Genomic DNA, 23425 nt, shown 5'->3' with positions numbered 1-23425 from the left:
TTTACAGGTTCGAATATGTTATTGACGCTTGATATTCATTTGCTTTAAATAAATATGATTTATGTATTTATGATACGTGTTGTTTAAAAACAAAGAAACAACCAAAGACTATAATGTCCAACGTCAATAACATATTCTGCCTTTAATACTTGTAAACTAAGAAGTTGCCCATAACTTGAATTTTAAACTTTAATTCTAGCTAGAAATCTTTCTTTTCGACTTACGACGTATCGTAAACACATCGTAATCTATGACGATGACGTAATAATTAATAAGCAACGTTGTGGGCTCAAATTCAAAAACCATGCTTAAATCGGCGATATGAAAATTTTCTGGCTAGTGTTAAAAGTTTACAGACAAAAATATGGTTAACTCCTATTTCAGTCACGTAAATTGTTTAAAATTAAATCGATTACGAAATGAATTTTAAATTTACGTTTTGCTTAGACCATATTTTAGTAAAAATGATATTTAAAACATTAACTTATAAAAGGCTCACTGTACACGTTAAATCGCCGAAATTAAAACTGGTCTGAAAAAATAAAAATAATGGACATATAAAACAATTTGGCGTTTATGCAGAGAAGTTACATTGCCACATTTATACAGTGTAACCTGAATTACTACCCGGATATTAGGGACTTATCGTCCTTCCCCTTTACCGCTCTCTCATATCCGGGTTACACTGTATAGTATTTTCAAGTTAAATTCAAATTTTACGATGTTTTTATTAAATTGTTAGGTGAAAGTACAGAATAGTTACAAAACACCCTTCCATGTTAAGAATGGGTTTCTAAATAATATTTTAGCATGGTAACTTTTCTGCATCAGTACCACAAATTTTAACGAAGCTTAGGACACAAAAGTTCATTTATTATTATTATTAACAAAGATATTTTGGTCTAATTCACAAAAAAAAAAAAAAATAAATAAATGTTTTTACTTTTTTAAGCGATTATATGTGAACAGAGACAGATTCAACAATTTCTTTGTAAAAAGAAATAAAACAAAAACACGGTAAATGTCGAAGATCAGTTATCGGAATAATTAGGTTACCTGAAGTGTGAAGTGGATACGGTTGATTATAAAACGGAGCGGAGTCACGACACGAAAAACGAAATTAAAAATTTACTGGAGTTTTCACACTTCTTATGTTGTCACAAAACAAAACAAAACAAAAAACTTCTTGTATTATCAAATAAAATTCCATAAAATAATAAAATACAAAACAAAACAAAATTCCATTCAAAAAAATTAATTTAGTTATAATACTTGCTTTACGACGAAACAAAAAAAAAATTAAATTATATAAATTAGTTTTATAATATATATATGTTTTGTTTCGTCGTGAAAAAAAGTATTGAAAATAAATGATTTATTTTATTATTTCATAATGCAAAAAGTGTTGGTTTTTTTTTTTTTTTTTTTCGTGATAACACAAGAAGTGTTAAAACTAAAGTAATTTTTTAAATAAATATATGGTTTCGTTTTTCGTGTCTTGACTCCGTTCCGTATCCACTTCCGGTACAAGATTTTTCCGAGCATTGATCTTGGACATTACTGGTTATTTATATGTAATCTCCTAAAAACAGTGTGTGTGTGTTTTAGCAAAGGATGTACCAGAATTTATCAACAAACAAAAGACTCCAGTTAAGTGCCTCTTACTCGACTTGTTAATTTATTGCCCGGCGAGTTTTTATTCCGGCGTTCACATTTACGACGAAAATTGCTAACTTAGTATTTCGATAGTATCTTTACTGAAGCATAATTAATAAGCAATAGTTTGATTGAGATTAATGTCGAAACTCCTTTCACTCTCAATAATTTAGGTGATTGAAACCGGAATTAATCAAAGCTAGAAAGGTTCGTATGAATCATTTATGCTCTTAAACCAAAAGAGAAGTGTTCCTCGATCGCGCCACTATTCCACAAAAGAACCGTAAACTTGTTGAGTCAAACGAATAATAAAAAATATTTTTGAGAAGAGGAAAAAATAATTTAATATTCTAAAACTCAGTTTTAAAAAACAAACAAACAAACAAAAAACGTTAGCTCGGTAAAATCCAGTAATCTATAAAAAGCACAGATTTAATTTCCTTTCATTTGAACACTAAAGATATTTTTTTGTTCTCAAGCAATATCGACGCCATGATGAATAGCAAATAATTAATTAAACATTGCAATATGAACAGCCACCATTTTGTTTATCATTTCTTCTACTTAATATATCCGACAAAAAAATTCTTTAAACAAGAAAACCTTGATACACATGAAACCCTTTATATTTAAATTAAAAATTTAAGCAACCACCATTTCAGATTTTTGTTTGTTATTTTTTTTTAGTTTGACTTTTTGACGGAAAAAAAATGAGATTCTATTTTTTTTTTTTTTTTGTACGATTACATGTCGCTAATATCTGGGAAATTAATTTTTTAAAAAGTGATTGACTTGTGCTAACGTCAATAACTTTTTAATTTATGATCAGGAAGTTGGAAATCATTTTTTATATTCATATAATTAACTCCACTCTCTTTCTCAAGTCTAAAATAATTGTTTTAAAATTTTCTAAATATTTACAGGGTGTTTACGTGTAGCCGCCATTTTGGAAATACAGTGTAACCCGGATATAAGAGACTGCTTCTCCGGGCCATACGGCTCGCTTATATCCGGGTTACTCTTACATAACACAGGCTCTAATTTGGGACCCGAGAAAATCTCTATGATATCCGTTTTTCGAGCCGAATAAACACTTTACATTAAAAACACTAAAAAATTATCCAGTTAGATACAAAAGTAACTCATCTTGCCTTTGATAACATTTATTTGTTTTTTGACAACTTTTTCAAATCTGTGTATAGTAAAACAAACCCCCGTTTTTCTTATACTCAGGTCATACTTTATAAAGAAAATGGCTACTGGTTCTTTCCTATGCTATGTGTTCCCGAACTGACTGATCGTTTTTACCATAATTTTATGCAATAAAGTGACCCCCTCACCATAAAGTTTTTAAAATATATTTTTTAAACTTTTCTATTTGTAACAAGTAACAGGGGTTTTGGAAATACAAAAAGTGTCCTATGCTATGTGACCAAGAACTGAATGAATGATCGTACCTATTTACTATGCTTCCCCACGGGACAGAGTTAGACACCAGGGTCGTTTTTTAACGTGGAGAAAAGGTACAAAAATAAAAATTGTCTCAGTCGTGAAGGATTTCTCCTCCACCGAAAGAGAACAAGAAATAGAAGTGGCACAGATACTACACTTTGATCTTGTCCCGAATCGTAGCAAAATGAATCCCAACTGTAAAATATATCCCTACCATCTTCCAGGTATTTCCAGCAAGAGATCGCACAAAAAAGAAATAGAATCTCATTTTCATTTTTTTTCTTTTTAACAGCGTGAAAGTAAAGAGTAAGTTTACCAATATTTTTTTCTTAGTAGCAAGTTTACAGAAAATTATGCAGTCGACAAATTAAAACATTTTATTAAAAAATATATATTAAAATATTATTTAATTATTGAAAATTAAAACGGCAAATATTTTTAAATGTTATGTTCAAAACCATTTTTTTCTATTTAATGGATGAATAATAAAATTTCAGACTGAAGTCATGCTTATTTTCTAAATTAAAGGACCTGGCATTTTTTTTTTTTTTTTTATATATTTCTTGGATACAAACGTTTTTTTTTTTTTTTGTTTTTTTTCCACAATGGCATCCTGCATAGCAATGAAATTTGGACCACAAACACTGTCGTAATCATGAATAATTATTTGAGAACTGTTCTGTTAGGCAAAATGGTTACAAACTAATCAATTAGCTTGCAAATAAAATTTCATCAATCCAAAGAAATGGAATTATGACTAATGATGAGAGTTCCCTGGAAGCAACCAGAAAATATGCATCCTTTGTCTGTCGCGGCTACAACAGGTACTTGTACTGGGCTGGTCACTGAAGTGTGGTGTCTGCACAGCTCACTCAAATTAATTGTCCGTAGTCAATGGAGGGGGAAGGCAATTTTATTTTTGCAGAATCCTCTTTTAAAGGGAGCTGGTCTGGTTATCTCCCACATTAAACTGACCTTGTGTCACATTTTGTTTTGTGGGGAAACAAATAAATAACCTGTCTCCTGTCTGTTATCCACTGGGTTTCCAAACACCAACTATTCTCCACCGGAAAAATTACTGCTCGGAGAAAAGCAGCAGCGAAACTTTTTAACTTCATTTCTTCACTCTTAACACTGTCAAAGTTTCTTCACCCTATACCAAATAATATAGGTAATTTAATAAACTTTCATGGTTATGAAAATGTTTGTGTTTCCCTTTCATGGAGCTGGTTTCATTACAAATAATATTATATAAGTGTGTCTCCACACGCTTTGCTAAGACTAGCATTTAATACTTCTGATCTGCCATGGCTTCAGCACAATGATTGTGTTACAATCAAGTGGGAATCATATGAAACTTGGTACTGTTAGGATTATAGAGGCCTTACAAGCTTGGTGTCTCTGTCATGTACAGCATGGCACCTTTTGCATCAATTCCATAACGCATCCGGATATCCTGGGCACTAAGTAGGAAGCATGATACAACTGCAGGACACATGACTGATGGTTAACCCTTTTGAACAGGCTGCATAAAGAGCAGTTATAAGATATTGCCTAGTGGTGTGCATGTCCATGTCCAGGATACTCGCTACAAGCTAAATATCAAAATTGAATGATGATGTCATATCAAGCCATCTGGAGTTATTTTAAATTGTGAACAATCTTTTACAAAGTCTGTGACTGATCTGGAAATCTGGGAACGTATGTTATCGCAATCTTCTGAGTAGTTTACATTTTTCTGCAGCCTTCCACTATTCCTTATAGACATATCTTGCTCACACCAACTGTTCATTATGTGTGTGTGTGTACATTCCTCAAACTTTCAACTTAATTACAGATGAGATTGTTTATTTAAAGATTGCTTATTTTAATATGATCGGTTCTCCACTGTACACAAAGCTTTCCATTATGTCTGGCCATTTGATACTGGCAATACATAGGTGCTTTATCCAATATGATATGTAGTGTAAAGCGAAAATTAACTCATTTTGTTGAAAGCTGTTCATCCAATAATTCAAGTTTGTTATATTTCTTGGTATAAATTTTATTTCTCTCAGGATGGACAAACGAATCCCCACATAAACATGTAAATTCCCTATTTAATCGCATGTATACAGCAGAATAAAGTTGACACACTGGTTCTTAATAGATAACCAAAGTTAAGGAACATTTCAGCCTGGTCAGTACCAGATGGAGGTCCATTTGAAAATACCAATCATTGTATGTAGGAGGACACCCACACATTGCAAGAACTGCAAAACCCATATGTTGACATTTCCTGATTGGAATATACAAGTGACTGAGAACCATGGTCATGGGTGAATGTTGCTGCCCTTTTTTTTGTTTAAGTTGCGTTTGAACGTGGAAAAAGACAACAGGTTGTTTTTGTTACTGGGACCAAAATAAAAATTGCTTCAATCTGGGATTTTTTATCTGACTGATAACAGAAAAGATACTACATTTTGATCCTCATCCAAATCATAACGATGCAATCAAAAACACCTAACAATGTGCTTGTATTTGAAATAAAATGTAACCATTTGGGGGGGATTTTGTTTTACAGCATGTCAACCCTTTTCAATTTATTTAATGCCGAATCCAATAATTTTGGAAGAAGTTTTTATGCCTTCAAAAATTTGTTAATGATGTTTTCTTTGTTTTGTAGAGGAAAATTATTTTTGTTTTTGACTTTGCAAAAGATGATTTAGTTTTTGCAAAGAGAAATGAAGAAAACAATAACATCAATGTTTGGTGCATTTTAGGTCAAAAAGCCACTATCTTCAGACAGCCTGATCTGGTAGCACCAGAAATACATTTGTTATGTTGACAAACATAGGTTAAATACATAACTTTCAATTCTAGGATGCAACACAAAATGGGAAATCCTGGAAAGTAAGAAAGCAAATTAGTTTTGCAAACCAAATATTTTTTATTTGAGCCTTAGATATTTTAGAAAGTTTTTATTTTTTATTTTAAAAAAGAATGGAGATAAGCTTTTTTTTTTGCCCCCCAAAATCTTTGCTCAGAGGTTTGGTTGGTTCTGTTTCATAGCATAGTAACTCTTTTTTTGATCATTAATTCATTTAGTTCAGTAATAGTCTTTTAAAATCTTCCTACACATAGTTTTGTAATGTAATTCTACAAATTATTCTATTTAACCCATAGATGGGACCCTCACAGGTACTACCACTCCGGGCCAGAGTGGACCTGGGAGTAGTGGCAACTAAGGGGTGACTCCACACTCCCCAAAGCTCCCAATTTGGGGCCTCACCACCGGATGTAGTTTACAGTCATAACCAGGACATCTCCTTGGAGGTTTTTGTGTAATCTTAACCATAATCTTCAGAAACAGAAATAAGGGTTAAATTTCAAATGTGACTAGAAGCAACAATTTAACTATTAAGAATATTTTAAACAAGAGAAATTTCTTTATTTTCTTCATCCATCAACTATTTTTGTTTTCTGATCATTTTAAAAACCTTAATAAAACTAGGATTATACATGTGTGTGGACAATACATATTTTTCCACTAAAGACTCGGCAAATTATTAAAGTAACAATATGCAAAGAGTTGACAATTATAATATACGCCATAAATGCGAAGCTTCTGAAGTTTATCTTAGCCTTCCAAGTTGAATTTTAGTATCTGGGACGCAATCTTATCCGGATGTGCATCGTCATTTCTTGTATCTACATCTGGAAATATTTTGGCTCGAATCCAAAAACTGAAATCGGTTTTACACCATAATGTAGTCAATCTGGTCGTGATTCCATTGGATGTTTGTCAGGTGTAGCGTTGAAATGTAATAGGTTTTCAAAACAGATTTCAAATGTTGTTCGATCCAAGAAACTTGATGGATTATACAAAAAATGTCTACGAGGCTGTACGATTATCTTTCTATGCATTTCTGCAGTTGTTAAACACCAAATTTTTGTGCTAGCTGAACAGTGAACACGTCTCCCAACATGATAAACATCCTGGAAATGTCCTCCTGTGGTCCACAGTGGTCAAGAGACATGTTGGAATGTCTCATATTACAATCAAGACTTTTCTGGAGAAAGCCACTGACCTCTCGGGATTGGCGTTTCTGGTTGTAGTGAGTAAGGAAGCATTATGGCAAACAAACTGAATGTTTCCCATCAATTGATGGATGTTTCAAGATGAAGAGGAAAAAGGTCAACGACATTAAATTTTGCTTCGTAATACATTCTTGAATTTTCAATAAGTCATTCATAGTCTTCGAGGAAAATTTAACGTTAATTTTCAGAATTCAAAGTTTACATTTCGTATTTTATTCAAATAAATACTATTTGAATGCTTCAAACTATAATTTTCTTGAATCGCTAGCCATCGAGACTAACATCAGAAATGCAAGAGTTTATTTTTTAGATTTGACTTTTACAATAATGACTTCGTCAATTGGGCATTTTTCTTTTGTCCAGTTTTGAAAACTTCGTTCGTCTCAAAATTGAGATAATACTTGGGATGATGATAGCCTCCCGGAGACTGGATGGATACTACACTTTGATCCTAATCCAAAAGTCTGGATACGTGTTTTCTGTTTACATGCCTCCTCACGATAAAGTATTTTTTTCTTTGTTTTTTTTTTACATGGAGAAATGGGACAAAAGTAAAAATGTTTTTAGTCTAGAAGGATTTCTTTTATCCGAGCAGAACAGTGCTACACTGCTACACTTTGAAGTTAGTACCATGAAGTCCACTGTCTGTGGAGATCAGGGATTTCAATTATACCGGCAAGTGTCCATTCTACAATGAAGGTAAAATAGTGACCATCCTTGACGTCAATTATTTTGAGCTGAAATGAAAACTAGGTCAGAAATTCGCCAATTTTATAAACACATCCAAGGGCACATAACTCAAGCTAGTTAATAACAGGGTGTCTTTTTGGAAGCAAAATAGGTAAATACAAAAGCAAAGAAAAGTATTTCACCACGAAAAATATATATAGTAAAAATAATGCTTTTTTTATTATTTGCCCCCCTTTTTTTTCTCTTCAAAGAAAAAAAGATGGTTTTGTTCCTATCTAGAAGTTTATTAACTTGAGTTATGTATTAATCGCCTAGTTTCGATTTGTTTATAAAATTGGTGGCTATAATTTTAGAGCCTAGTCTGATATTTGTTTTATCCAAAAAAGATGCATGCAAAATACTATTTTTGTGGATATATTTCTGCAATATGGGTCAAGAACAATTCGAAATTATTAGCCGCTTTATCACACGTCATGTTGTAAGTGTCCCGATATAAGGACTCGTCACTATGAGACTGGCGAAGCAGGTCGCTAGTCTGTCGAATTTTTCGATGCGCAGACGATGGTTTGTACGTGATTCCGTCGCCATCAGGATCCGGTTTACATTTGTCTTTCAGCAATTTCGCCGAGCAGATATCACGACAATATTGGTACCATTGCACAGCCGCCTCGCTCCCGATGCCATTCAGCGACTTGGAACAATTCAAGGGGAGTTCGGAAATAAAATCCAAAACTATGTGGAAAATTAAACCCATGTTTAGCTTAGAATTCTGTAAGAAGGTGTTGTTTCGGACAGAGATGCGTTTTTTGCATGCATTGTTTTCGCATCGCCACACGGCCCCATCAATGGAGGGATTGTATTTCTTAAGCGACATCGAATGACCACAAGAACATGACTTTTCGGTGGCGATTATTTTCTTCTTTTGTAAATATTTAAGAACGTGCTCTGGCTGAAGATTTTGCAGAATCTTCATTCTTGGAGAAATCGGAGATCGATTATCGAGAGTGGTTGACATGTTTTCCGGATTTTTTCCCCCTCTTTCTCTCTCAGGTGATCAGTAGCTTGGTATTTATTTGAAATAAATACAATTAGGCATAGAAAGATTAAATCGGGGGGGGGGATCTGTTGGTCTTTCACTTGGCCAATCGTTTTAATCAAGTTGGCTAGTCTCACTCTCAAAAAGAGTTGCTTGATTTACTGGAATGGATTAGTGAACTTATCCACTGCGACAACAAAATTTAGCAAGTTCACGTTTAATATATATATATATAAGTTAATCTTTTTAAAGTTTTAAACAAAAATGGGGTTTTCAGGGAGAAAAGAAAAAAATCGAAAGTTAACGTTAGTAATTTAGCGCGATGAAATCGTAACACTGCTCTTGTGATTAAATTGACTGAATCATTTAATTTTAATAAGGTATTTTGAAATAATTAAGACCGATTATGACTAAAATTTGCTAAATGACATCATTTGGGTATTTTGTTATTTGCTTGGAGGAGGGGAAGGATATTTTAGGAGGGGGATGAGGCTTTAAGAAAAATCGTGATTTACGATAATAAAAAAATATTTAGCTTTAAAAAAAAAAAAAAGCGAAAATTTGGGTTGATAAATTTAAATATAAATAAAAGGGTTTATATAGTGAATGGCTACACTATATAAATACATACAGTGATAAAGAAAAGAAAAAAAAACGTTCCGTTTGTTATCAAGAAAAGAAACACAACTACCTTTTGTTTAAAAAAAAAAAGGACCGAGGAAAACCAAATCAATAAAATCAAAATGAAAAGAAATAAAATAACGAACTTACGCCCAAACTAACTTAATTACAAAAGGTATTACAGAGTGCCACCATAATATTAAATATGATAATAAAAAAGGGAAGAAAAGTTTAAGACTCAAAGGAAACAATGTCTAACCTTTAACCAGATGGCCAGCAACGATAATAATTGATTCATATATCGAAATCTCGTTCAGTTCTCGTTGCAATTCTCGTTTGGCGTAACTTTCTTTTCGTTTCAATAAAAATATACATATATTTTTTTTGATATCTTAAATCACTTTAAGTTATTCTATATATCAAAAAGTAATTTTAAATACGTTTTTATTTTACGATGCAAAAAGTAATGTGGTGTTTTCAGTACTGACTGAGCTAGATTGCTATGGTAACGTTATCGGCTATGACGTCACTAGTTCTAAGCGAATTAAAAAAAAAAAAAAGAAAACAACAAAAACACAAATTCTTTTTTAAGGAATAAAAATATTGAATGATTTTTTTTTTTCTTTCTTTTTATCATCGATGATGATATTCTACTTTATTTGGCGAATACATGTTAACAGCACCTTTAAAAACTTATCGGAAAGAAACGAAGAACAGGAAAGAACGATTATTTTAGAATTTAGAGGTGGGGTTCCATTCATAAATTTCACGTAAAATAATACCATCTTCAAGTCATTCCAACTTTTTAGGATAGTTAGCTAAGGATTTTGGTAATCGTGAAGAAAGAGAGAGCCTGTTTCCTCCGTTTGACTATAGGTGGCGTTACTGTCTGTCCACCCAGTTACGGAAGCACAAAATGTATATAATGGCACCGTTGAAATAAAAATAAATGTTTAATTTTAAACATGTTTTTTTTTGTTTGTTTTTTGCAAACATATTTAAGTTTGTTTGTTTTTGTTTTTTTCAAACATATTTACGTTTGTTTTTGTTTTTGTTTTTGCAAAGATATTTAAGTTTTATTTTTTCAAACATTTACGTTTTTTTTTTTTTTTTTTTTTTTGCAGGCATAAACTAAATATTTTTGAAATATTTTTCTTTTAGAAAAGTTTGCTTATGCACTTATTGTACCGCGCTATTTTTTGATAGTAGTTTCAAGTAAGATTCAGGTTTTACAATATCCTTTTTCAAATATATATATAAATACTCGCGGAAAAGGTAAAATAAAAAAAAATTAAGAAAAAAGGGTTGGGGTCCATAAAAAAATGATAAAAGAAAAAACGTTGATTATAAGAACGTAAAAAATACTCGCGGAAAAACGGTTGTACCCATAAATATGTTTAAAAGAAAAATATAGCAAAAACATTTAATTTATGCTTGCAAAAAAAAAAATAAATAAATAAAATTAAAACAAAAAAAAAAACGTAAATGTTTGAAAATAAACCAGCAACAAAACGTAAATGTTTGCAAAAACAAAACAAAAAAAAAACGTAAGTATGTTTGAAAAAAACAAAAAACTTAAATATGTTTGTAAAAAAACAACAAAAAAAACATGTTTAAAATTAAAATATAACAAAAACATTTATTTTTATTTCAACGGTGCCATTATATACATTTTGTGCTTCCGTAACTGGGTGGACAGACATTAACGCCACCTATAGGCAAACAGAGGAAAAAGGCTCTCTCTTTCTTCATGATTACCAGGATTTTTACCACTCACCTTAGGTCACAGTAGCAAGTTTGTTAGACCAACCGCCTACAAAAAGTACACAGAATTTATCCTTTACAGCAAAAAAAAGTTCATTTATTTCCATAAAACGGTAAAATGTCTCAGAAATGAGATTGTTACGAAACTGTGGGTACCGATGTTAGTCTGTGCTGTCATTCACTCACTTATTCTTTCTCTCACACACACACACACACACACACACACACACACACACACACACATGCGCGCACGCTCGTGCACAAATAAACAAACGTTTATTAATTTTAATTTCCCCGCACATTTACACAAAAATAAGCTCTTCCTGTAACGACATAATTTCAAATACGCCCACACGCTTTTCTCACAACAACAAAAGTAAAATGGACATATTTCTGGCGAACGTAGTTGAAGACAGTACCATGTGACACAAGCGACCAATGAGAAAATTTAGAAGATTGTCTTTTTAACGCTTTTCCCAAAACCAAATACCAGCAGCAGCAATCTTGTGCTGGAGACGTCTCAAAAAGTATTTAAACGCAACAAAATATTCTTCTTCCCCTCTTTTCCTTTCTTTCTTCCTCTCTTCTCGCTCCGACGTGACATGAGAACATGCCTCTCGTTTTCACCTGATCGTCGTTTTCAAATCTGTCAAAACTATAATTACACATGCCATGCAGGCACCCAAAAATCACACTTATGCACACACACACCCATTTCCGTACATTTTCTATAAGAATTAATAACAACGGACTACTTTCCTAATGGGACTTTCGAATAAGGCAAATTTCGTCAGTTAAAACACAAACCTTGAAATAAGGACATTATTTTCACAAAAGACTTTTACCTTCTAATCTAATTAATTTAACGGAGGACTTTCATCTAACATGACCTTTTAATCTTAATAATTCCATAAATGATTTTTAACCTACTTTGAACATTCTAATCATAATGATTTCCCAAGAACTCTTACCGATCGGACTTTGCTTGTTGATCTTGTTATTTTTGTTGAAAAATAAATGCGGTGCATTTTAAACGAGAAGGAGGTGTCATTTTGTTTTATTCCTTTTGTTTTTATTATTTTGTTTGGGGCAGAGAAACTTAATTTCATTAAACTTCTTTTCCCCTACAAGTCCCGGAAACTAAAAAAAAATAAAAAGTAAAAAATAAAAATAAATGTGTAAACTGGAGAGTTGAACAACCAAAACAAAGATGACCGAGGCAGAGAATAAATTTTATTCAAAATTTATTTTCTCAAAATCGTAAATAAATGGAAAGAGAAGACCAGAAAATTTCTCCTTAATTGAGAGTCTCTTCTTGCGACTGAGGTAATAAAATGTTAAAATGTTCTTTATGTAATGAAGTAGAAAAAGTTCCTGTGACTGAGGTAATAAAATGCTCTTTATGATTAAACACCATAAAAGTGGGTGGGTTAAGACTTCAGGTGGGCAATGGGCAAATTTATAGTATAAGAGGTCCTGAGATTCTTTAGGAGGCAGTGAAAAACATTACTAGGTGTTTCTCAGCCCATTTTCTTTGGGATTCACAATTCATGCGGACATTGACTGCATCATACTTATTTTTAATTGGAAAAATTAATTCAAGAATCATGCCCTGTGATGTTGGCAAAGTGTTTCCTGAATTTGATTGATTTCTGATTCAACAAGTCTTTTTCATCTATCGAACAAGTCCTGGGAATAGTAACCGAATAGAAGTGAAACGTGGTGATTTAAGACTTTTCTATCAAATATGGAACCAGATATTCCAAAAACTTGTTGCTGATCATCAACAACAATCTGCACGTGATTCTTGTGATTACTATTCTGATATTTATCGTATTAATTATTGTGTTAGCAATGCTATGATATATTAATTGACCCACTTGATTTATAGTTGTTACTGTTCCTATTCAATCGACAGAGTAGAATTTTGTTGAATAAACTATATGAATATTAAATTCTTTATTTTCACTTTAATTATGTACTACCACTACTACTAGCATTATTATGTAAGGATGCATGTAGAGAGAGGGGGGGAGTAGTAGGTATTTGAGTGTTCTAGGAGGGCGTTTGTTGAAAAAGGTTGGGAAACCCTGACTTAGATGAGTAGGATATAGTTAACCAGGAATTATCTCCCTTGCTCACTGCCACTAGTATCAGCAGCTATTAATAAACGCATGTGTTAGTTGTATGTAATATGTGTTCACATCTCAGGTGAAATATATAGTCATCCTCATACAGTACTGTTTCGCTGTATCATAGCTCATCAGTGCGGCTAAACAGGCAACTACCTCAAGCCAGGATTGAAACCCGACTGGCCAAATGACAGTCAAGGCTAATCGTCTGCTGCTGTGCGGGTAGTGAATTAACGATGTTTATATATATATATATATATATATATATATAAATATATATATATATATATATATATATATATATATATAGGTATACAGCAAAATCGCGTTGACACACTGGTTCTTGTCAGATCACCGAAATTAAGGAATGTTGAGCCTGGTTAGTATCAGATGGGTGACCATTTGCGAATTCTAGGTGCTGTATGTGCTCTCCGCTTATTTCGGCATTTGTTTCCAGTCGTCCTAAACATACACTTCACTTGCCACTGGTATTTAACAATGTTGAATTAGGAGAGATGTGGTTGGAGATTGCGCACCTCCTACCGCAAAAATTTCATGCACAGGCACCCCTTCGTGGGTATTCATAGTCTGTCAAAAACTGAAGGAGCCCCCATATATATATAGGTAATTGAGCATAACACGGTAGCTGAACTTTTAAAAACGTCTTTGGAGGGCACTTGCATAGCTCAGTTGAAGTATGGAAGCACAAAATGGAAACAATACCTTCACTTTTCTCCAAAACTGGTTACTTATATATTTGGGCAAAATATTAAGACATTTTGTGTTAATATATTTATGTTTTCAAATACATTTATTAAGAGAAACATGCAAAAAACAATGAATGTCATGAAATATTGTTTGAAATTTGTAAACTTTTTTATCCCATTTCCCACCTCTCGGGAGCTGGTCCCCTTTTCCCTTTCCTCTCCCCTCTCCACATTAAAAAAACGGCCTTGTGCCTAAGTTGCTTAGTGAGGAAGCAAATAAATACAACACTATTTATGTTGTGAAAAAAAAACAAAACAAAAACAAACTAACAACAAAAAAAAGCAAATTATTGAAAACTATAAAAATAACAAAATTAGTCTTTATTTGTACACATAATTTAAAATTAAAATATGTTTATGATATGACGTTATTTTAAATAATAACATTTTAAAAAATAGAAAGGTTCTTGAACTGTTATAATAAAAATGGGTACTCATGCAGAGAATGATCCGTGCTGAAATAACGTTATTATTTAAAAATCCATTCTTAATATGGGAAGGGGAGGGTGTTTTGTACCTATTCTGTACTTTAACCTTACAATTGAATAAAAAAAAACATATAAAACTTTAATTAAACATGGAAATACGATTTAAAAAATAGCGCGGATCACTCTCTGCATTAGCACCTAAAATGTTTTAATTTTTGTTTAAATCAAACGTCATAAATAAACATAAGGCAATAACAAATAAAAATAGAAGATTATATGGTGCTAGTGCACTTACTGATCCGCGCTATTTTTTAAATCGTATTTCCAAGTTTAAATAAAGTTTTATGTTTTTTTTTATTCAATTATAGAATAGGTACAAAACACCCTTCCCTCCCCATGTTAAGAATGGCTTTTTAAATAATAACGTTATAATTTCAGCACGGATCAATAAGTGCACTAGTACCGATTATATTATTTGAAATTTTGGGTTTGTATTGCTATACACATAGATACGAAGAAGTTGTCAAAAAACAAATATGATACAAATAAATGTTATCAAAGACAAGATAAGTTACTTTTCCACCTAACTGGATAATTTTCTAGCGTTTTTATTTAATGTAACATGTTTATTCAGCTCCAAAAACAGTGTTTACCGATGTATTCGAAAATTTAAAATGGCGCCGGACTCTGTGTTGAACACAGTACGTTTGGGAAAATGGGTTAAAAATAAAAAGAAATATACAAAATACTGTTAAAAAAACATCGAATGTCAGCCTATGCCACGATAACATATATTGAGTGAGTTTTTAACAGTAAGTATTGTACATATTTTTTTATTTTTAACTCATTTCCTAAACTGACAGTGTTTAGCAGAGATTTTAGCGCCATTTTAAATTTTCCAATGCATCGGTAAATACTATATGTTTTTCGAGCTGAATAAACATGTTACATTAAATAAAAACACAAAAAAAAGTATCTTGCCTTTGATAATATTTATTTCTGATATATTTGTTTTTTGACAACTTTTTCGAATCTATGAAATGGATTTTATATTTCATTTTCAATAATTCCTATAAAAAAAAAGAGAGAGTACATGTACGAGGGGCGTGCAATAAGTAATGCCCCTTACCCACTTCCAGTTGTCTGATCTAGCTGAAATTTTGCATGTGCAATGATTTATATCTCTAGGGGTTATGTGGCAAATTACAGCTCTGAACTAATTGTGGTTTCTGTTTTACAGGTGTTTGAACTGAGTCAGGTGTGAAATTGAGACTGTTGAATTTCGAGCAGTGATCCGCTTTTCGTATTTGAAAGGACACACACCACAGGAGACTTTTGATGAAATGAAAGAAACTTATGGTGATAATGCCCCATCATATGACCTTGTAAAATGCTGGCATCGTGAATTCAAACATGACCGGAAGTCTGTGGAAACAGCTCCCAGACCTGGTCGCCCCCCCCCTCTTCTGCCATTAATGAGGCATTTGTCTGTCAAGTTGAGGCTGCCATTTTGGAAGATCGGCGCATTACTATTCGACAAATAGCCAAAGATGTCAAGATTAGTACACGGTCTGTGGAAACTATCATTCATGACCATTTGCATATGCATAAGGTGTCTGCCAGATGGATTCCCAGGTTGCTCACACCATTCCAGAAGCGAGAACGCGTCGAGTTCTCGAAGATGAATTTGGAGATGTGTCAAGAAGATGAGAAAAAGTTTTTCAAAAGACTGATTACACAGGATGAAACCTGGGTCCATCACTATGATCCAGAGACCAAAGCCCAGTCAATGCAGTGGAAGCACTTGGACTCACCACCTCTAAAGAAGGTGAGGGTGCTGCCCTCCGCTGGCAAGGTCATGCTCACAGTCTTGTGGGACCAGAATGGAGTAGCGACGACAGATTTCCTGGCAAAGGGTACCACAATTACAGGAGCCTATTGTGCTTCACTTTTGAGGAAATTAAGGGAAGCTATCAAAATCAAGAGGCGGGGCAAGATCAGCAAAGGTATCCTCCTCCTGCAGGACAATGCTCTGGCCCACAACTCGCATGTAGCCAGATCAGAAGCACGGGCGTGTGGTTATGAAATCCTTTCCCATCCTCCATACTCTCCTGACCTTGCACCCTCTGACTTTCACCTCTTCCCAGCAATGAAGTCGTTTTTGAAAGGAAAGCGTTTCTCAGATGATGCAGCCTTGATTTCTGAAGTCACGTCGTGGTTGGAGGACCAACCTGGGGTGTTGAGTTCTACAAAAACGGTCTCCAGAGCTCAAACGATACATAATTCTGGGTTGTTCCTATGTAGAGAAAGACTAATAACTGTGTCAAGTTTCGTTGATCTACTACTATGGGAAGTGGGTCAGGGGCATTACTTATTGCACGCCCCTCGTATAGGTAAGATATAGGCGTGAGAGAAAATAGCGAAGTAACTATTTCGTTTCTCCGTCAGTTTCGGTAACAGCAACTGAAAATTATCTGCTCCTGTGAACAACAACAACAACAACATGTAAAGACGGTTCCGGTAACAGGCTCGCATAAAATCCCGAGAACTTTAGCTATCACCACCAGAGAAGAGATTGTGTTTCTTTTAGCTGACTATAACCTTAGTCTTTATTTGAATTTTTTAAATCCTGTTTTTATGCAAAATTTTACAGCAAAAATATATTTTCTTAAAATGTTTTGGTGAAAGTGCACTGGGTGAGGGGGGGGGACCACTCGAAGACGATCAATGCACGGTTGCCGCACTGGTTGTTCAATCTGCAAAGGTGTTTATTCCGAAAGCCGTTCTTAACATGGGGAGGTTATTTTCTCATTTTCAACCTCCTCGTAATCAACTTTTTAAAGGTAAATCTTCGGGTGGTCCCCCACCCCCAGTGCATTTTCACCAATGTTTTTTTTACAAATATTTTTTCACAAAAATAAATTTAAAACAAAAATAACTTCTTTTAAAACATATTTTTCAAAAAACATTTCAAAGTAAATATATGTTTATATTATAGGTACTAGTGCTCTTATTGATCCGTGCTGAAATAATAACGTTATTATTTAAAAAGCCATTCTTAACAGGGAGAGGCGGAGGGTGTTTTTGTTTTGTACCTTCTGTACTTTAACCTTACACTTGAATAAAACTTTAATTAAACTTGGATTTAAAAAATAGCGCGGATCAGTAAGTGCACTAGCACCATATTATAATATATTTTCTTAAAAATATAGCCATTAAAAGACATTTCAAAGTAAATGTAAAAAAATTAAACCTTTCTGAAAAGAAAAACAGACAAATTCGGGCAGTGTTGTACTTTGTCCCGAAAATGTTCGATAACTCTTGGCGGTTCACAATTTACTATGCCACCGTCTAAGCAGGTACGCGTTCATATTAATTTGATTTTATGCAAACGAAATTGAATAAAATACACCGTCTAAAAAGCACGCGGTCGCTTTTTCATTAAAGTTTCGATAAATTTGCACTTTTTTTTAATACGCACGTTAAAGTTATTTCAAGTTATTACAAATACACAATTAATTTATTTAATTTTCACGTTTTAATTTTTTTAAGTTCTTTCTAGTTATTACAAATTAATTAATTTATCTTTATATTATTTATTTATTTTTTAATGTCTATGCAAAACTACACAAGTACCATTTTATTCAATATTTTGTTTCGAGAGCAAGATGCTTAATAAAAATGGTGCTGTTAAATAATTTTCATGTTATTCAATATTTTGTTAGTTCGTGTTAAATAATGTTTATTCAAAAACTTAATACAATTGTCATTTTATTCAATATTTTGTTTGTTCGAAATTAATTTATTTGTAATAACTTGAAATAACTTTAAAAAAATTAAAACGTGAAAATTAAAAATAAATTAAATAATTTTGTATTTGTAATAACTTGAAATAACTTTAACGTGCGTATTAAAAAAAAAGTGCAAATTTATCGAAACTTTAATGAAAAAGCGTCGGGTTATTTATTCAAATTCATCTGCGTAAAATCAAATTAATATGAACGCGCACCTGCTTAGACGGTGTCATAGTAAATTGTGAACCGCCAAGAGTTATCGAACATTTTCGGGACAAAGTACAACACTGCCCAAATTCGTCTGCTTATGTTAAAACTGCAAAACTATCAGAAGGGACTTTTAGAGGACATTCACCGTGACGCATAAAGTCAGCAGAAACCGGAAATGAAAAAAAATAATAAACTAAAATAACACGCGCAACTTGAAAATCACCATTTTATCTTTTGTTTTTTTTTCCGCTGCTTATTTATTTGTAAACAAGCGAATGCTAATTTTAACGATAACCATTATTTAAAACATTGCTGCAATATCGTAATTATTAAATTTTACTGTTTTATTGTAGAGTGATACTAATGAATTAATTTGATCATACTTTGTGCTAACACGTGGCTTCCGTTGATATAAATCAACATGTCTCTTCCGAATAAAAGACGAGGTAACCGTCCTGCTGGGAAAAATTATAAAAAGTACATTGGAAACAAAAATGAAGGTGAGACAATTCTTGCATGATCTTTTTAAAACAGATTGATTGTATTTTTGCTTATTTTAGAAATAATTTAGTTGATGTATGCGTTTTTTCGCTCGCTCTCCAATTCTTTTTTTCTTAATTTTATTTTCATTTTTTTTTTTTGAGACCTATACGATTATTTGGTTTATAGTTTAAAAATAACATTGCAATTTGGTAATGTCACTAAATAGAGTTTGTGGGTGATATGAGAAAATAAGTCTGGACGCATTAAAAATGTTGGCGAACCTATACGAGTGCCCACTGCCCACCCCCTAAAAATGTGTGTTTTACACTTTCTTAAAAGTTTTTGTATTATTTTACTGCCCGTCTCACGTTTGTACAGAAAAAAATTGTTGATTTCGGTGTGCTTTAAAAGAATATGATAACCGTTTTCGTCGCCAATTTATCGGTTGCATGGTATTAACCACTGAATTTTGGGACTATTTTTCGCCATTTCACAGCCTTCGTTTACACTACGCGCGAGCCCATAAACGAAGGCTGTTAAATGTGCTGTAAGAAATTCTGCAGAAATCTTGTTATTACTAATTGCCGAGGGTATTCTTGGCGCTAAATTTATCTTTTCACGTCATCAGTTTCGACATAAACACAGGTTGAAATGGACGTTCGAAATTCACTAGAGCTTGTAGCCTCAAAATCACTTTGTCTCATTGAGACGTTTTAATGCTCAAATGTGGGGCGAAATGTTATCATTTGCAAACACCAATAATAACCTTATGTTGGGCGAATTCTTATATTATCGCACACGGATGTGCTCTGTGAATCAATTGACTTTCATCATTACAATATAATGTCTGTCAGACGAAATTAAGGTCTACAGTTTGACGTGTCATTTGTCCGCCATTTGGACGGTTATCTATAGTGAACTCCACAAAGCTACCTGACTAGCACTAGCAGTATCCATCTTGGAATGCATCACTCAACTCCTCCATCTGTTACAGCGTTCTTTGTCAGCGGAGTTTTGTATCCAGCATATCATGAAGGATGAACTATTACCCTTTTAGGGTGTTACCGGCTCAGTACGGCAGATAGCTAAAGATGACACACCTTTGGCAACTTGGATCATCTTGCTTTAATAAAATTTACGTTGAAGTTTAAAAGGTGAGCCTGTTGTAATTTCTGATTGATTTTCTTTCATTCTGCCAAGGGCAAAAACCACTGAGAGAAAATTTCTCACAGTGCACTCGCGTCCCAAACTGCCTTCTCACATAGCATAGTAATCTTTAACGAAAATTTAAAATTAGATGAAAAACAAGTAGTTTTCCAGATATTAAACCATGGTGGCTATTTCTGAAATACAGAATATGGCCACCAGCCACCACTGATAACATGAGAAATTACATTGCTTAATATCCGGAAAACTACTTGTTTGCAGCAAAAATTGATACGCTTATGCGACAGAAATGGTCGCTAATGATAACATAAGGAATTATACGTATCTGTATACAGATTTTTCTTTATTTTTTTAATTTTCTCGTGTCTTTATTGAAAGATGAAAGCAGAAAAAAGACGAACAAAAAACCTTTTAGCCAATAAACAAACAAAAAAAAATTTCCCATCACTAGGTGACCAGAAAGTGGATGCTCATTTTAAGTTGAATTTACATGGAAAAGTTATCACCCATTTTTTGAAAAAGTAATTTCTTTGTATCAGGTAAACTATTTCAGTAAATATGAAGAATCACTCCACCCTCGAATATTCCTTAAAAATTAACACTTTTTAAGGTTTTCGGGGATACTGAAAATGTTTAAAATTACGACAAACGACTAGTTTCGAAGATGAAGAAATGTTAGTTTTAAAAAAAAGTGAGGGATTACTTTTCTATAATAATTTAACGTATAATGAGCACCTACTTTGTGGCCACCAATTTGTTAGGGGGTGAGACTCTTTCCACCCTCGAAAAATCCTTTAAAATTACCACTAACATTTAAAATTCCAGGAAACAAGTAGCTTCCAAGATATGAAGAAATGCACCCACTTTATGGCCACCTTTTTTTTTTTTTTTTTTTTTTTTTTTTTTTTTTTTTTTTAGGGGGCGGGGGCTGCAAGTTAATGTTTTTTCATTGTTTTTTTTTTTTTTTTTTTTTTTTTGGAGGGGGATAATCAGTTATAAAACTTGTATAGTTTTTTAACAAGTGCTAAGTAATGCGCCAACATTAACTGAGCAGAAGAACTGTTTAATATTTCACAAAAATTCTGTTTACATTTGGTGGGAGATGGGGAGGGGGGGCGCTGCAACCCCCCTCCCCTTCCACTACCTTATCATAGATTACATGCAGAAAAAATTGACCCCACCTCTAAATTCCACAATTTGCACTTTTTCTTTTTCCACGTTAATGTCATCGATTATAAATTTAACTTTCAGATTTAAAAAAATTGTAAAAAAATATTTTTATGGTTTTTCTCATCAGGGATCAGTTTTCAATTACAGTAGAACCCTGGCATACGGTATTGAAAATTAGTAACGAAGTACAGTACAGTATATAATACACATGTATATAATCAAATAACACTATAAATAACTCTATAAGGAGAGGCAAATATCGTAAACAGGGGCCGGAAAAACATAACCTGAAAAAACAACGTATCCTAGGGCCACCGTATCCTGGAGTCTACTGAATAACATCCTACTAAATTGAACACTTTGTGACAATCACCGAGAAAAATATTGTGACTCTCTCATGCAACTGGAGTTTATTCCTGTCTAATATTAGAAGTTTGACAATTACATCATGCCTCCCATTGTATTTGTTTTGGACCAATCAGATTGGTCAAACGTATTTTCTGTGGAATTTGCCTTGGTGGGCTTTTTGCATGAGTGTTTCTTCTTTTTCAGTTCCACACATACAGCCAATGATGAAGGACTGGAACTCCAACTCTCTGAATGAGGAACATTGCGTGCCTATTCCTGTTTATCTTGACTTTTATTTTAAGCTTAAATAATTTGACTCAATTATTATTTGAGTCTCTCTGAGACTTTTAGGTCTGAATTGCCGACCTGTTATTAATTACCATCCCTTACATGAACATTATGAACTTCTGTAATATCATCCAATGTGAGAATTGAATCTTTTTCATCAGAAGGCATCATATTGACCCCCTTCAAACGACTGTAAACTCAGATCTTCGAAGACAGATGAACCTGCTTTCAGATCCTGTTGAAGATGAAAGACTATCACCTTTCGAGGTTGGTAACAGCTCTTTTCAGAGGTAGAACGGGCATTCCTTTTTGCAACTGAGAAACTAATAAAATTTGTATTGAATTTTAAGCTAGGCCTTGTTGTGTTATTTTGGAACTGTCATGGAGCAAAAAGAAAGAAAAATATCTCCCACTAAGAAAGGGGGTTAGGAAGGTAACTTTCTTAAACCTCCCCCCCTCTCTCTCTTCTATCTTATCTGTGCCGTCTCACTTGAAAGAATCCCAACTATAAGAAAATGCCCACTACAAGAATGGACCTCTTGCAAAATTTTACAGAAAATGTGTTACAGTAAAGTTAGACCTGTTGAATTGTCAGATGTTTTTACTCATAACCGACCCCCCCCCTAAAAAAAACAACTTTTTTATATATATATATATATATATATATATATATATATACAATTAAACTTTGTATTCAATTTCATTTGAATTGAACACTTTTTGAAGAATTTTTCTGACACAAAAATAGGACATTACTACAATATCCATTTACAGCATACTCAAAAACCTGTAAAAGTCCTCATCGAGTTGGAAAGAAAGTAAAAATTTACCTTACCCCCCTCCTTTTTTTTTTTTTTTTTTTTTTTTTTTAGACTGGAATAAACACCAGTCGTGTGAGAGTAACAATGATTTTCTCGGTGATGGTCACTAAATACGTGTTCAATTTAGTAGAACATTATAATTAAAACCTGATCCCCTCCTGATAAGTCATAAAAAATTTTTTTTTTCAATTTTCTTTTTTTTTTTAATCTGAAAGTTTGTAATCCATGAAATTAATATGAAAAAAGAAACTGTAAATTGTGGAATTTAGAGGTGGGGTCAATTTCTTAAACCTCTACCAAAATTTTGAAAAAAGAAAAATGAAATGACTTTAAGAAAAGGGTTCACTTTTTCATTATAACGTTCTATTTCATTGCTACCTGACTTACTGCCCATTTCTTCACTAACGTGTCACGTGAGTGAAACGTTATAAGGAGAAAGTGAACCCCCTTCTTAAGTCGTTAACTTATTTTTTTTTTTTTTTCAAAATGTTTTTCTTCTAATATGATACCTAAGGCTG

General features: G+C 33.0%; 1 protein-coding gene across 4 annotated transcripts in view; it reads left to right on the top strand.

The window, feature by feature from the left end:
- Nucleotides 1–1498: 1498 nt before the first annotated feature.
- LOC145258290 (uncharacterized) overlaps nucleotides 1499–23425 on the top strand; it is a 40832-nt gene continuing 18905 nt past the window's right edge. Inside the window, exons 1-2 of one of the 4 annotated variants that reach the window (XM_080116337.1) lie at nucleotides 1499–1649; nucleotides 18984–19130. In XM_080116337.1, the coding sequence (XP_079972463.1) occupies nucleotides 19052–19130 (79 nt within the window). In that variant the 5' untranslated portion in view covers nucleotides 1499–1649; nucleotides 18984–19051. Of the gene's footprint in view, nucleotides 1650–17329; nucleotides 17470–18016; nucleotides 19131–23425 lie in introns of those variants that run through there. The other 3 variants (XM_080116328.1, XM_080116346.1, XM_080116319.1) reach the window with 3 other exon arrangements.

The sequence above is a fragment of the Euprymna scolopes genome, chromosome 3 (assembly GCF_053919585.1).
Source record: "Euprymna scolopes isolate OS-2025 chromosome 3, ASM5391958v1, whole genome shotgun sequence".
NCBI lineage: Eukaryota > Metazoa > Mollusca > Cephalopoda > Sepiida > Sepiolidae > Euprymna > Euprymna scolopes.
The sequence above is the reverse complement of the archived record's forward strand: the minus strand, read 5'-3'. Positions and strand labels throughout refer to the sequence as shown.